Consider the following 16,277-nt stretch of genomic DNA (forward strand, 5'->3'; position numbering starts at 1 on the left):
GGATTCAAGAAGCTATAGATGAAGTAGTAGGAGGGTGCGGGAACTTTAGCTCGAATACAGAAAGGAGGTGCTGCTTTGTCTGTTTGTTTTGAAGAATTTTTACCCTACCCTTCAGGCTTCCAGAGCAGCTTAGTTACCAGTAACATGGCAGCCCTGCGCTCAGGCTTAGGCAAAGGTAAAGGGACCCCTGACCATTAGGTCCAGTCGTGACCGACTCTGGGGTTGCGGCATTCATCTCGCTTTATTGGCCGAGGGAGCCGGCGTTTGTCCGCAGACAGCTTCCGGGTCATGTGACCAGCATGACTAAGCCGCTTCTGGCGAACCAGAGCAGCGCACGGAAACGCCGTTTGCCTTCCTGCTGGAGCGGTACCTATTTATCTACTTGCACTTTGACGTGCTTTCGAACTGCTAGGTTGGCAGGAGCAGGGACCGAGCAACGGGAGCACACCCTGTCGCGGGGATTCGAACCGCCGACCTTCTGATCGGCAAGTCCTAGGCTCTTTGGTTTAACCCACGGCGCCACCCGCGTCCCACCCTCAGGCTTAGACACAAGGAAAAGGGGATCAGGAGGGAGAAGGGGCAGGAGAAGCAAACTTTGGTGCTTTGGTCAACTGGAATGGTAACAGCTTAGGGAGAGGGAGAGGTTAACGTTGCTGGTCCCTCAGCAGCACTGGTGGAGTCTGCCTGCTTCCCTTCTCTCCCTCTGTCCTGCCACCTGGTGGACTGGCCTCCTGGTACCAGTGGATGAAGGTGAGAAGCCTGATGGAACAAATGGCTTCTCACCAGAAATGGAGCCTGATTGAGCAGTTTCTTGGCACCTGCGATTAGACTTTCGTGGGGCGTTGGTGGAGAGTTGCCTAAAGAGCTCTTCTGTTTGGGGGCGTCTGTTGTCGTTTCTCGCAACCCAGGATCAGGAACGTGCAGAGAAGCTTCAAAAGCAGCAAGCTGAGCGGGAGGAGAAGGGGAGGCTGAAGGAGGAGGCGAAGGCCGCAAAAGAACGCGCCCGGGAGGAGGCGAAGAGGAAGAAGGAAGAAGAAAAAGAGTTGAAGGATAAGGAAAGGAGGGAGAAAAGGGAGAAAGATGAGAAAGAGAAGGCTGAGAAGCTGCGGGCGAAAGAGGAGAAACGGAAAGAGAAGCAGGAAGCTCTGGAGTAAGTTGTCCTCTCTGGTGGGGTTTTTTTTACGTGTGACTCATTCTTGAACATGTGTGCATGGTTGCTTGGTGCCCCCGCCGCTGCCCTCCTGAAATCAAGCTTTTATTTTAAAGGGCAAAGCAAGAAGAGAAAAGGAAGAGAGAAGAGGAGAAACGGTTGAAAGAGGAAGAAAAGGTAAGTGGAGTTTTGTCTCGCTCAGCCTTCACGTGCCCTCCAGTTGGACCCCAGTTCCCATCAGCCCCAGCCAGCGTTCAGTGGGACTGGTAGTCCACCATAATTTGGAGAGAACCTAGTTGGGAAAGTCTGGTCTAGCTGAAGGGAAGCACACTCTGGCCTCTGCCATTGGCTGGGTGCTGAGGACTTGGAGGAGGCTGCCTTGCTTGCTTTCCTTCCTTCCTTGCCTGGCATGCTCTGGTCCAGGGGTCATGAAGAGTCGGACACGACTAAACGACTAAACAACAACAAAGCCTTCCTTGCTTCCCAGCAAAAACATCCTGGTGAGGGGAAGGCTAGCCTAGCCCATCTGTTAGTAAATCCTGGGCTGCTTCTGCCAGTCAGTGTAGACAATACTGAGCCTGGTGGGACTACAAGGGTCTGGCTTATTCAGCTTCTTATGTTTTTTATGAATTGCGTTGTTATCAGTAGGTGGCTGGGGCCAGAATTCACAGTGGCGTTTTCAATTATTCAGAGCAAGGGGGATGCTTTTGCAGAAATGCTTTTAAATAATCCAAATCGTTTGCGTTTCATTTTGTCCATATTTCCATCTCTAGCGTATCAAAGCAGAGAAGGCAGAGATCACCAGGTTCTTCCAAAAGCCCAAAACCCAGCCTGCTCCAAAGGTGAGTTTTGTTTTGCTGTTTGTCTGCCTTTGTCTGGCTCTTCTGCAATGCCATTTAAATCCATGCAAGATTTCCAGGGCAATGGAAGTTGCCTTCAAGGTGGCCAACACACTTCACATTTTAAACGCTGTGTTGTACATGCACAAAAACCCCTGAACTATGTATGTCTTTTTTATTTAAAATATGTTTACTTCACCTTTCTATCAGATCAAAAGTAGAATACAAACCCAAAACCCTGATTTTTAGATCTATTGCTCTACTCACCCTCAAGGAATATAACCCAAGTGTGCTACAAACAAATATGAAGTGCTGCTAGTAATTTTTTTAAATGCATAATTAAAAAACTCTTACCCAACACTCTGCCACCTCAATGCCCATCACCAAAAGCCAGCCAATAAAGATGCCTCCATGTGTTGATTCTAAAATAAGCTGGAAGGTGTGGCTCCACAAAAAGTGGGCTTCTTATATTGTTGAAGAAGCTACTGGGTGTACCTTCTCCGCTTGCCTTTCTGAGAGTTTTTTAGGCCTGGGGTTGGGGAACCTGTGGTTCTAAGGACATTGCTGGAATCTGCTCCCATCATCTTTTATGCTGGAATAAGGCTACAGGTTCCCCAGCCCTGCTTTAGCTAGTTGTGGAGATCAAAAAAGGTCAGAAAGCATAGCTGACCCATGGCTTGCAGAGGCCTTAAGAAGAGTTTGGATTTGATATCCCGCTTTATCACTACCCTTCCTCCCCCACAAGAAACACTCTGTGAGGTGAGTGAGGCTGAGAGAAGTGTGACTAGCCCAAGGTCACCCAGCAGCTGCATGTGGAGGAGCAGAGATGCGAACCCGGTTCCCCAGGTTACGAGTCCACCGCTCTAAACCACTACAACACACTGGCTCCCTAAGTGAATTTCAAGTAGCCCCAGGAAGGGAGGGAATAGATGGTGGCAAAAATTGGTACCTGGATTAAGAAGCAAATCTTGGCCCTAACCAGAGAGGAAGCATCATTTTTGGTCTTCTTCAGGCAGCAAAAGGGACCATCACATCAAAGTAGCCATATGTATCTAGTATCCACATGTTTGTCAGGCTTTATTGGTCAAAACATGAATTATGCCCAGGAGAGAATAGGAAGCTGGTGCTGGTAGTAAGGTAGTTGGGAGGGGGGGATGGAGAGAGCTTGTGTATAACATTTTCCTCCTGATTTCAGATTCTGGCTGGCTGGTGTGGCAGATTTGCTCCGTTTGAGATCAAGGAGAACATGGTCCTCGCGCCAATCTGCCGAGTTGCGGTCGATCAGGACCTCATGGACCAGTTAGACTGGCTGCTGCAAGCTCAGAGCTACAGTGCTTCTTTCTTGGAAGAACTGAAAAGCAGAGATCCCTGTAAAACTGGACCCACCCTTGTCAGCAGCCCGAATGCTGATGCATTCAACAGGTTAGTTTTCTTGGTATTGTGAGCTTTTGAGCTACGCTACTCGTAGAAGGCCGCTCACTGCTACTGCCTTAATCTGCGGCACTTCCTCTCAAACCCTCTTCAGCAGGGCACATGGCATTCTGCAACGTCCGATGTTGGCTCATTGCCTCCCACCATGTTCTCCATCCCGGCATCATCAGATAGAGGGAATTATGAGAGTTAGAAACCTAAAAGAAGGCAAGGTTTTCCTTCATTTCTTTCATTTGGTTTAACTTGGTTTAGTTTAAAGGTAAAGGGACCCCTGACCGTTAGGTCCAGTCGCGGACGACTCTGGGGTTGTGGTGCTCATCTCGCTTTACTGGCCAAGGGAGCCGTCGTACAATTTCCAGGTCATGTAGCCAGCATGACTAAGCCGTTTTTGGCGAACCAGAGCAGCGCACGGAAATGCTGTTTACCTTCCCGCCAGAGCGGTACCTATTTATCTACTTGCACTTTGACGTGCTTTCGAACTGCTAGGTTGGCAGGAGCAGGGACAGAGCAACGGAGCTCACCCCGTCGCAGGGATTCGAACCGCCGACCTTCTGATCAGCAAGCCCAAGAGGCTCAGTGGTTTAAGTAAAGACCTTTATTGGGGGGCAGTAGCCCCTTTTCTTGTTAGTCCAGTGTTGCCGTCTTAGCATTGCTTCTATATAAAAAAAAATCCTTTTCAGTGGAAAGCAGGGATAAAGGAGTCTTTCACGCCGTCAGTCAACTGCCGGTGGTCTTTCTCTCACTGGCTTGGAACCCCGGTGGGCTGCATACCCGTGACTGATTACAGCATTTTCCTTTCAACAGCGATGTGGTCATTGTGAGCAGCAGCCAAGCAGGAGATGTGCCGGAAAGGAAGAAGTTCGGTAGGATGAAGCTCCTGCAGTTCTGTGAGAATCACCGCCCTGCCTACTGGGGCACGTGGAACAGGAAATCCTCATCCATACGCCCAAGAAACCCTTGGTCAAAAGAGGAGGTCAGCATGCGATTACTGCATCCACCTCTTGTTTCAGCTGAAGTAACTCAGTGGCAAGCCCTTAGGCAGCTAAGCAGAGAAGTCCAGGTGTAAATCTCCAATTTATAAGGCTGTGGTTGCCACCATGCCCGCAGCTGTGGGGTATATATGAAATTGCATCCGATTATAATCTCTGGAATATCCAGTTTATTGGCTCTTGGGCTGGGAAAACAGCCTCTCTTCCTGAGACCATGGGCAAGGGCCGTAGCTCAGCCGTAAGAGCCCCTCTTCTATATGCAGATTGGCTGTGCAATCCTCAGCACCTCCAGGTACAGAATCATAGACTTGTAGGGCCAGAAGGGAGCCCAAGGGTTGCCATCTACTCCGGCCCCCTGCAAGGGAGGACTGGCCGCTAAAGAATCCGTGATCCATAGAAAGTAGGGCTGGGGAAATCCTGGCGAGCTGCTGCCAGGCAGTTCTGATGATACTGATATAGATGAATCCAATGGTCTGACATGGTATAAGGCAGCTTTCTGTGTGGTTATTGCAGTTCGGTGGCTTTTATTTTCTGTCTGCTTGGCAATGGGCGTCCTAAGCTCACTTCTGCCTCCACTAAGCAACAGACTATGAGCTGCAACTGAGGTTTCCTGCCCGGTGCTGCAGTGTGAAGGAAAATCACCCTCTCTGCTCTTTATATTGTTCCCTGGGGAGCAAAGAGGATGATTCCCTCACTCTCTGTCCTTATTGTAGATCCCTCTCCTCCTAGCCCAGCAGCACAGTGTTGCTAGAATCTAGCCCAGGGGTCAGCAACCTAAGGGCCATGGGCCGGAAGCAGCCCACGGTGGTCATTTGACCGGCCCACGAGCTGCTCCCAAACCGAGTTGCCTGCTCGCACAGCGTGCTAAACCACCACAGCACAGGGACTCGCTTCTGCGGCACCAGAAATCGCGTCTGTGCATGCGCAGGTGCCAGAAATCGCAGGTGCGATCCGGCCCACGGAAGGATCTCCGCGGGACCGATTTGGCCAAGGCGAGATAAACCTTGCTGACCCCCGATCTAGCCTCTTGTTCCTTCTCCAAAATCCTATGTACAGCCTGCAGTACTTCTCAAGGCAGAATGGCTTTTCAGTACGGTATTGCTGACCCCCGATCTAGCCTCTTGTTCCTTCTCCAAAATCCTATGTACGGCCTGCAGTACTTCTCAAGGCAGAATGGTTTTTCAGTACGGTATTGCTTTTTTTCCCTCCTCCTTTCCTCTGCAGAAGCTTCTGGACTACGAAGTGGAGAGTGACGAAGAATGGGAGGAGGAGGAGCCCGGGGAGTCTCTCTCTCACAGCGAAGGGGTAAGGACGAACGGCCACCTTCTGCCTGCAAGCAGGAAGTTCCACATTCAGAGACTTCTTTGTCAAAGGAACCAGGGTTTTGGGTGCAGGATCGCCTGCAGGAAAATGCTGCAGCGTGGGTTGCAACCAGCCATGCCATCTTCTGGAGCCAGCCGTTGTTCCGTGTTCTGTGGCCACACTGAGCATGCTCAGTCCTCATTGGCCCGGCTTTTAGGGAGGGAGGAGGCTCATGATGTCAGAACAACAAGCCAATGCGTAGATCTTCCCCACCAAAGTTCCAGCAGCACTGGTTATTTATAGAACCTTTATGCATGGAGGGATAAGTTGCCTCTTGTGTTGCGGAGTGTGACAGCAGCTTCCACCACTGGACGCCCCTTGTTTTGGTTTTAACTATATATTTGTGCTTTTACCTTGTGAAGCGCCCTGATACCTTATGATGAAGGGTGGCATATAAATCTTAATCATCATCATCATCGTGATAATAATTGCACTGATACCTTTCTGAACAAGGACATAGCTGCAGATGCACACAAGCAATTTCCCTTACTACCAAGTTTGTTTATTTTTATTATATGTTTGGAAACATTTATATGCCATTTTGCAAACCTTGATAAGTGGCGTTGCAGCTGACCTGACGTTACTGACCTTTCAGTGAGTCTTAAAAGCAGAAATGCTTAGAGTAGGGTATGTTTTAGGGGTAAAGGTTTTAAATATATTTAGCTGTCTTTAAATACATCCATAGTGCCATGCCTTGTTTTTTCGGGCAGTTCGTGCTGAGGTTAAGGCTGTGGATTAGGGGCCAGCCAGTGTGGTGCCCTGCCAATGGGCTTGAGGTTCCTGGACCCCAGCTCCCATCATCCCCAGCCAGCACAGGCCAATGGTTGGGCATGTTGGGAGTTCAGACAGGGTTCAACACGCATGGATCAAATCCTCATTCAGCTGCATCGAGCTCGGTGGGTGACTTTGGGGTCCAGTCCCTGGCCCTTAGCTTAATCCTACCTCCTCGGGATAAACTAGGGAGGAGGAGAAGCACGTATGCCACCTTGGAGGAGAGGTGAGATGTAAATTGAGCAAGTGAACACCTGGAGGTTGCCTTACCTGACCCATACTGCAGCTTTTACACTGGCTGATTTTTGTCATGTGTTAAATGCATTCTTTGTCCTGTTATGTGGTTCATGAGAAAGGCCTTGGGCATGAACCCAAGGAACCCAAAGGAAAAATCAGTTCCCACTGCCTTGGGGGACGCCTTTGGGAGAAGAAAAGGTTAAGGAATGAACCTTACAGAATTCCAGAGTGGAGTCCCTACGGATGGCGCCTTGTACTCCTCCTTCTGGCAACTCCTGCTGCCAAGCTAGTGCCAAACGTCTTGCTTTGCTTTCCATTGGACCACATCAGGAAGTCCGGGAGGGGGGTCTTGTCATCTGCGCAGCCCAGGACCTCCAAATATACTGCCCAGGCTTGCACCGTGGAGATACTCTAGCTTGCCTTGTTTGTGTGTGTAGCTATTCCATCGCACCAGAAGCGATTTAGTCCTGCTGGCCACATGACCCGGAAAGTTTCCTGTGGACAAATGCTGGCTCCCTCGGCCTGAAAGCGAGATGAGCGCCACAACCCCATAGTCACCTTTGAGTGGACTTAACCATCCAGGGGTCCTTTACCTTTACCTTTTTTAGATATAACAGTGGTACCTCGGGTTAAGAACTTAATTCGTTCTGGAGGTCGATTCTTAACCAGAAACTGTTCTTAACCTGAGGTACCACTTTAACTAATGGGGCCTCCCGCTGCCGCCGCCGCACGATTTCTGTTTTCATTCTGAAGCAAAGTTCTTGTACTATTTCTGGGTTAGTGGAGTGTGTAACCTGAAGTGTCTGTAACCCGAGGTACCACTGTACTGAAACACTCAGAGTAACATAATCATACCCAGTAAGTGCCGTAGTAAATTAGGTGGACAAGATTAGCCAATTTTTGTATCTTACTCCATCCCCTTTCCGAGTTTTCTTGACGTCTACTTTTAAATCTTTCAGGATGATGACGATGAGGGTGGAGAGGAGGAAGACGATGACGACGGCTTCTTTGTGCCCCATGGGTACCTCTCAGAGGATGAAGGTGTGACTGAAGTAAGCCACAGAATTCCAGGGCATCTTACGACAAGACTGAACTGCCTTGGGAATAAATTTGCAAACGGTTACTTATGTAGGGTAACTTGATCTACCCAGTTTGGCAGTGATGCAATAGTCCCTGCGACACCAATAACTTGCCGGTTATAATCTGTACAAAAATCTCCGGTTATAAGTTTTAGAATTCAAAGCACTAAAGGTGCTGACCTTTAATGCCCTAAACGGCCTTGATCCAGTATACCTGAAGGAGCGTCTCCACCTCCATCGTTCTACCCGGACACTGAGGTCCAGCACCGAGGGCCTTCTGGCAGTTCCCTCACTGCGAGAAGCCAAGTTACAGGGAACCAGGCAGAGGGCCTTCTCGGTGGTGGCGCCCTCCCTGTGGAACGCCCTCCCACCAGATGTCAAAGAGAACAACAACTACCAGACTTTTAGAAGACATCTGAAGGCAGCCCTGATTAGGGAAGCTTTTAATGTTTGATGTATCACAGTATTTTAATATTCTTTTGGAAGCCGCCCAGAGTGGCTGGGGAAGCCCAGCCAGATGGGCGGGGTATAAATAATAAATTATTATTATTATTAATCCCATATTGGCTAGCTAAGCTAGGAAGTAGGTGGGATGTACAGCCAGGGGGGCCACCTTCCCTCTTGACCAACCATCCGAGCAGTCGCTTCCAGGTTTGCGGCATTCGGGAGCCAAAACATTCGAGAACTAAGCTGTTCAAAAACCAAGGTACAACTGTAATAGAAAAGAACTTCACGGGGGGGGGGGGGAGAATGGCCCCTAGACCTTCTATTGTGGCAAGTGTAACCTAGGTTTAAGGCGCTATCTAGTGATTAGATTATATATCTGAGTTTCTAACCCTGGCACTGATACAAACGCGTCGGATGTTCGGGTTCCAAAGAACATTCGCAAACTGGAACACTCAGTTCTGGGTTTGCGGCATTCGGGAGCCAAAACGTTTGACTCGCAAGGCGTTCGACTTCTGAGGTGCGACTGTACTTCAGTAGTAAAGTGACCAAACCTTTCTCTTTAGTTATGCAAACACCCAACCTTTTGAGCCGTTCTCCTTCTTCATCAGAGTAATGCTTTTCTTTCCCTTCCAGGAATGTGACCCCGAGAATTACAAAGCTCGCCAGAAGCTGAAAGCGAAGGAGTGGGACGAGCTGATCACCAAGGGGAAGAGATTCCGCGTCCTTCAGCCTGTGAAGATCGGCTGCATTTGGGAAGGCAAGGAAAACAGCGAGGCAGATCTGAGGCCCCTGCAACAGTTCACAGTTTCTATCCTGGACTCAACGATTGCTGATGAAGATCCGTTAGAAAAAAGCAGCAAAAAGAAAACGAAAGACCAGCAAAGTAAGCCGCAGGCAGGAAGAGTAAACAGCTCTGCCTCTTCCACAGAGCAAGGGTGGCTTCGGCTAAAGGTGTTACGATGCTGTAAGGAAAGGTTTATGGCAGGGGTGGCCAACTCCCAAGAGACTGTGATCTACTCACGGAGTTAAGGACTGGCAGTGATCTACCCCCTTCAGGTCAAAGTTGTTGAGCTTTTTTTAGGGGAGTCAAACTTCTTGACAAGCGTCCAGTGACCTACCGGTAGATCACAATCATCTACCTGTTGGATGCACCTGGTTTATGGAAGTGGCTAGCTTGTCTGTTGGAGAAATTGGTAAAGCGTTCATCCTAACCAGGGTTCCCCAAAGGAACGCAGATAGACTCAGGCATTAAGCGGAAAATAGGCCTTTATTAATGTTCCTGTAGGAAACAATAGAATTTCTGGGCTTGTTACACAAACCCTTTCCTAACAAAGGGTTTTCTGGGGACACATCCCAGTACGTTTCCAAGTACAATTCAAAAGTCTTGGTGCTGACCTTTAAAGCCCTAAACGGCCTCGGCCCAGTATCCCTGAAGGAGCGCCTCCACCCGCATCGTCGGACACTGAGGTCCAGCACGGAGGGCCTTCTGCCCGATCCCACACTGCTAGAAGTGAGGTTACAGGGAACCAGGCAGAGGGCCTTCCTGGTGGTGGCACCCACCCTGTGGAACGCCCCCCCCCATCAAATGTCAAGGAAATACACAACTATCTGACTTTTAGAAGACACCTGAAGGCAGCCCTGTTTAGGGAAGTTTTTAACGTCTAATGTTTTACCATTTTTAAGGTGCTGTAAGCCGCCCAGAGTGACTGGGGAAAGCCAGCCAGATGGGCGGGGTGTAAATAATAAATTATTAATTAATTATTCGGAAATTATTTTGGGAAGGGGAGGGGGCTGGCCTGAAGCTGGCAGCTGGACAATCTCTTGATGACTTGACTGTCGTCCTCCATCTGTATGAAACAGCATCCTAATACTCATAGAATCATAGAATAGAATCATAGAATCATAGAGTTGGAAGAGACCACAAGGGCCATCGAGTCCAACCCCCTGCCAATCAGGAAACGCCATCAGAGCACTCCTGACATATGGTTGTCAAGCCTCTGCTTAAAGACCTCCAAAGTAGGAGACTCCACCACACTCCTTGGCAGCAAATTCCACTGTCAAACAGCTCTTACTGTCAGGAAGTTCTTCCTAATGTTGAGGTGGAATCTTCTTTCTTGTAGTTTGGATCCATTGCTCCGTGTCCGCTTCTCTGGAGCAGCAGAAAACAACCTTTCTTCCTCCTCTATGTGACATCCTTTTATATATTTGAACATGGCTATCATATCACCCCTTAACCTCCTCTTCTCCAGGCTAAACATGCCCAGCTCCCTTAGCCGTTCCTCATAAGGCATTGTTTCCAGGCCTTTGACCATTTTGGTTGCCCTCGTTCCAGTTTGTCAGTGTCCTTCTTGAACTGGGGTGCCCAGAACTGGACACAGTACTCCAGGTGAGGTCTGACCAGAGCAGAATACAGTGGCACTATTACTTCCCTTGATCTAGATGCTATACTCCTGTTGCATCCTCATACTCCTTTTCTTCTTTTCGCCCTGCTCCAGTCTTGGGACAGCTGCTTCCCCTGCTTCACGGGAACGTTAACGGAAGCAAGGTCATCATCCAAGAGTTCCAGGAGTGCTGCCGCATGGGGGTCCTGCAGGGCAGCAACAACAACTCCACCTCTGCTTTGGAGAGCGGGGATGCCAGCCCCACAAGCCCCAACGCTTCCTGGGCCCAGGCCCCCGCCCACGACGGCTCCGCCATCCCTTCCAAAGCCAGGCTAAAACGGATCATCTCCGAGAACTCCGTCTACGAGAAGAGGCCCGACCACCGGATGTGTTGGTACGTGCACCCCGAGGTGCTGAAGAGCTACGGCCAAGAGAATTTGCCCGTCCCTTGCCAGTGGAACTACGTCACCCAAGTGTCCTCGGCGGGCAAGGAGGACGCCAGCAGCAGTTTGCCGGGAGGGGCAGCGATACAGACCACCCCGGTCTCTGCGAAACGGAAGTCGACAGGAAGCATGTCCATCACCAAGTTCATGAAGAGGCCTTTTGGCACCGGACAGGTGAGGTTCCTTTCAGGCACTCCGTTTTCTGCCTAGACTAGTACGGCCGCGCTCCCCAGGCCCTTAGCAACCTGCTGCAGAGGGCGCTGAATTTGAAGCGTAGCATCGTTTAATTCTGTGAATCCTGCCTCTTTCCTGCGTTTCCAGGTTCTTGTGGCCTTGTTGTTGTTGTTTAGTTGTGTCCGACTCTTTGTGACCCCTTGGACCAGAGCACGCCAGGCACTCCTGTATTCCACTGCCTCCCGCAGTTTGGTCAGACTCATGCTGGTAGCTTCGAGAACACTGTCCCACCATCTCGTCCTCTGTCGTCCCCTTCTCCTTGTGCCCTCCATCTTTCCCAACATCAGGGAGTCTTCCCAACATCCAGGGAGTCTTCTCTTCTCATGAGCTGGCCAAAGTATTGGAGCCTCAGCTTCAGGATCTGTCCTTCCAGTGAGCACTCAGGGCTGATTTCCTTCAGAATGGAGAGGTTTGATCTTCTTGCAGTCCATGGGACTCTCAAGAGTCTCCTCCAGCACCATCATTCAAAAGCATCCATTCTTCTGCGATCAGCCTTCTTTATGGTCCAGCTCTCACTTCCATACATCACTTGTGGCCTTAAGCTATCTTTAATGTAAGCCGCTTTGGGTCACTCTGCGAGAAAAGCGACTGGCGAATTTTAACAGCAGCAGCCTGTCCCCAGCAATGTCTGGAGGATGAGAGCTCTAGGACTGGGTGCTACCCGGTTTTCAACGTCACATTATATTCGGCAGCTAAATATTGGGATATGCTGATATATGTCGATGCCTGGAATGTATCTCAGCAGCTTATTCCTCCCCACCTTAGGGGAGGAAGGGCCAGGTGAGATATAAGCTGAGCAAGCCTTCATACCACTCTGGGTAGTGTGAGGTGCGGGGGGGGGGGGGCTTCCTCAAAGGCGCAGGTAGAGCCCAGAACCACCTCAGGCTCTATCTGCCTGCCTGATGTATCGCCAGCTCAATAGCTGAATGCAGTACCGGTTTCAGACAATTTACCGACGTTATCACCCAGCTCTAGACAGCTCCCATCACCTTGACCCCTGGCCATATTCGCTGGGGCTGATAAGGGATCCTGGAGCATAACAATATATGGAGGGACGGGTTCCCCAGTCCTGGTCGAGCTAGTGTGGCGTGGGTTCGAATCCTCCCTCAATGAACCATGAGGTTCATTGGAACACTCCCTGCTAGCCAGGGACTATGGTCCATTTAGGCCAGTAGTGTTTGCACTGGCTTCAAAGTGGCTCTCCAAAGCCCAGGTATGGTCTTTCTCCTATCACCTGCCACCCGATTCTTTTTTAACGGGAGCTGAATCTGCATGCAGAGTGTATTCTGCCACTGAGCTGTGGTCCTGCCCCTCAATTCCCTTGCCTTTCTGGAGGGAGGCAGGCTTCCTTGTCCACAAGCCCCACATAAGGAATAGGGAACCTGTGGTCCTCCAGAAGCTGTTGGATTCCAACTCCAGTGATCAGAGAAGACAAGAATATACAGTGGTGCCCCGCAAGACGAATGCCTCGCAAGACGGAAAACTCGCTAGACAAAAGAGTTTTCTGTTTTGGAGGTGCTTCGCAAAACGAATTTCCTATGGGCTTGCTTCGCAAGACGAAAATGTCTTGCGAGTTCCTGCTGTTTTTTTTCTCCCCCCCCTTTTTCTAAGCCGCTAAGCCGCTTATCAGCTGATCCGATCAGCAGATAAGCCGCTAATAGCGCTAATAGCGCTAATCTGCTAATCCGTCAATGGGCTTGCTTTGCAAGACGAAAAAACCGCTAGACGAAGAGAATCACAGAACGGATTCTTTTCGTCTTGCGAGGCACCACTGTACAGTGGTACCTCGGGTTAAGTACTTAATTCGTTCCGGAGGTCCTTACTTAACCTGAAACTGTTCTTAACCTGAAGCACCACTTTAGCTAATGGGGCCTCCTGCTGCTGCTGCCGCCGCGCCGCCGGAGCACGATTTCTGTTCTCATCCTGAAGCAAAGTTCTTAACCAGAAGCACTATTTCTGGGTTAGCGGAGTCTGTAACCTGAAGCATATGTAACCTGAAGCGTATGTAACCCGAGGTACCACTGTAGAGCCCAGCATCATCTAGGCCCACATCCCTGCTCCCTGTGAAGATTTCCCTCTCTTCTCTGTTCTTTCCTCCTGCTAGCCGCTCTGCCTCCAGGGCACTCTTTAGGGTCAGTTTTTTAATTTTAGATTTCATTTAGTGGGTGGCATAATTCACCTGCCTATGTCTGAAGACACCTTCCTTCCCCGCCCCCTTCTCTTTGCTCCAAGGCTGAAACCACAGAGATGGATGGATTTCAGGCTGACACGGAGGAAGAGGATGACGACGAATGCATGATTGTGGACGTGCAGCAAAGCAAAGGTGAGGCACCTGGTTCAGGCAGTGGGCCACCCACGCACAGGTACACCCTCCCACCTCCACAAGCTGCCGAGTGTCTTTGTGTGTGCCATCTGCTCATGGGCTCTCCCAAGCCGGCTTAAGAAGCCCGCTTTAAAGGATTGTAGCTCTTGTCATGACAAGACTCAGAAAACGCAGCGGCAGAGAATTAAAGAACTGGAAAAACAAGCACACTGCTGTTTCCCAATACGTCTCTCACACAGGTCAACCCACATAGGCGAGAGGATGAGCAGAGCCGTCTATGGAAAAATCTTTCCCTGCTTTTGCTTATGCACCTTTAAAGGGAATGACTGGGGACAACAAGCACTCTGAATTAACTGCTGTGTGCATGTGAACAAGCGGCCTAACGTTCAGTAGGCTTGGTTTAATTCCCCCCCTGCTTTCTGTTCCGGATGGATCCCTTAATGCAGGCATAGGCAAACTTGGCCCTCCAGATGTTTTTTGGCCTACAACTCCCATCATCCTTAGCTAGCAAGACCAGTGGTCAGGGATGCTGGGAATTGTAGTCCAAAAAACATCTGGAGGGCTGAGTTTGCTTAGGCCTGCCTTAATGCGAGCTTGTGTAAAATAATAAAGCACAGTAAGTTTGCTTTGGACACTTCTCGCTCTTCTGACACACACAGCATCATTGTGGGGTGGAATTCCTTCCCATCTCCCCAGCCCATTGCCCCCCCTCCTCGCTTTGCTAGCAATTAGGTGGTCAGTTTCTTGGCCATACGTTCCATACAGCCATTCAAAAGTGAGAAGGCAACAGCTGTCATGCCTCAATTTTGTGCATAGTGTTAACTAGGCCCTGGCTCTGTTCCCGCGTCAGTCTTGAGTTCAATAAACCATGGCTTGTTGGATCTAGAGTAAAAGTTGGGCACACAAACACACTCCTGTTTTCGTGCTAATCATTGGGGGTTGTTACATCATGAGATAGATAAAACGTTATTCGCATTAGCCAATGGCCATAGCAACAGTAAAACATTACAGTATACGCAGTATATGCAGAAAAGGAAATTTGATATAAGAGCACAATCATGAGTGTTGCTTCCAAGTCTACAATTCTGTAATAAAGGGAGTGTTGGGGGGGGGGGGAATTGATCACTTTTCTGAACACAAAAGACAGTGAAAAACCCACAACTACAGAGGAGCAGCTGTTTATTCTGTATCTTGGTATTAGCCAAACGTCAGCTGGGAACAATTCAGCCGAGGGGGACTGGCCTAGGGGAAAGAATTGGGAGCTGTAACAGGTTAGCTCCAAAGGAAGCGTCACATCAGGAGGTGCAGACCCACTTTTATCTATTTTTTGAGTAAACTGTTGTGTCTTCACAGCACCTGCGTTGGAGACCCCGGAAATCGCATCTGAGGGAGAGCAAGCTACTTCAGTCGCTGCCGTCGACTCCTCTAATGCCGTTTGATATACACAGTCCCCACCCCACCCATTAACTGCTCTGTATGTATGTAGAATTCCTTAGAATGTTTTTTTAAAAACTCTTCTGTATCTTTTTTATTGTATAAGATACTTGAACATACTCTGTATTCCTTGTAAAGAGAAGACAGCACTTTGTTCTGCTTCAGATCAGTGGAAGCACAAGACGTACTTTTTAGAGGTTTAGTTGGGGGGAGGGGGGCCAGGTTTAGATGAAAATACACTTATACTCTCTCTAATAAAAGCATTATTGACCTTTTCAGTGTGCCCCATACAAATGGGGATACCTGTCGCATTTTGTCTAGGAGGGGAGAGGGGTTTAAAAGTGTGCCAGGAACACACCTCATGCCTCAAATCCATGCCTGCTCATCCCTTTTATTCCATTCACATCAGCGGCATGAAGGCCCCTGATCTCCTTTCCCAGTCTCAGCTGATCTTTCACATCCACTCTGGCAGCTGGAGGAGAAAACCCGGGGCCAGAAGTGACAAAGCCGCCACTTTAGTCTGCGCATGGATGTTGGCTTTGAAATTTTTCGCACTATAGGACACACTTTTTTCCCACCAAAAATGAAGGGGAAACGTGTGTGCGTCCTATGGAGTGAATGCAGGCTTTCGCTGAAGCCTGGAGAGCGAGAGGGGTCGGTGCGCACCGGCCCCTCTCCCTCTCCAGCCTTCAGGAAGCTATACGCAAGCCTCCGGAGCCCGGTGGGAGTTCCCGCTGGGTTTCCAAGGCTTGCGGATAGCAGGCAGCAGCCTGAATCCTGGGGAGCGCAGCGCTGCACACCCCGGGCTTTGGGCAGCTATCCGCAAGCTCCGGGAGCGAAGACGAGGTTGCTCAGGCTTTCCCCGCCCCAGCGGCTAAAGAGGAAGCCAAGACAGCCACTGAGATGGATCCCACTGGCTATCTTGGCTTCTTTGCTCTTTGGGGCTGGGGGGGGGGAATATTTTTTTCTTTATTCCCCCTCCCCCCAAAAAACTAGGCGCGTCCTATGGTCCAGTGCGCCCTATAGAGCGAAAAATACAGTACGTCCCCTTTAGGAACATGGAAGCTGCCTCTTGACCATGTAGTCCTGCATTGTCTACCTTAACTGGCAGCAGGACAGTATTTCAGGCAGTGTCTTGCATCTTCACCATCCGATGC

The 16,277-nt window shown here is 49.8% G+C and overlaps 1 protein-coding gene across 2 annotated transcripts in view; it reads left to right on the plus strand.

Moving 5' to 3' along the window:
- Positions 1 to 15,398, plus strand: part of CHAF1A (chromatin assembly factor 1 subunit A) — a 29,010-nt gene extending 13,612 nt beyond the window's left edge. For both annotated transcript variants that reach the window (XM_081177664.1, XM_081177663.1), the window contains exons 5-15: positions 909 to 1,150; positions 1,267 to 1,327; positions 1,924 to 1,992; positions 3,185 to 3,411; positions 4,225 to 4,393; positions 5,634 to 5,714; positions 7,739 to 7,831; positions 8,939 to 9,188; positions 10,801 to 11,303; positions 13,596 to 13,686; positions 15,040 to 15,398. In XM_081177664.1, coding sequence (XP_081033790.1) covers positions 909 to 1,150; positions 1,267 to 1,327; positions 1,924 to 1,992; positions 3,185 to 3,411; positions 4,225 to 4,393; positions 5,634 to 5,714; positions 7,739 to 7,831; positions 8,939 to 9,188; positions 10,801 to 11,303; positions 13,596 to 13,686; positions 15,040 to 15,125 — 1,872 coding nt within the window. In that variant the 3' untranslated portion in view covers positions 15,126 to 15,398. The remainder of the gene's footprint in view (positions 1 to 908; positions 1,151 to 1,266; positions 1,328 to 1,923; positions 1,993 to 3,184; positions 3,412 to 4,224; positions 4,394 to 5,633; positions 5,715 to 7,738; positions 7,832 to 8,938; positions 9,189 to 10,800; positions 11,304 to 13,595; positions 13,687 to 15,039) is intronic.
- Positions 15,399 to 16,277: the final 879 nt, after the last annotated feature.

The sequence above is a fragment of the Podarcis bocagei genome (genome assembly GCF_964188305.1).
Source record: "Podarcis bocagei genome assembly, chromosome: 18".
In the NCBI taxonomy this organism is placed as follows: Eukaryota; Metazoa; Chordata; class Lepidosauria; order Squamata; family Lacertidae; genus Podarcis; species Podarcis bocagei.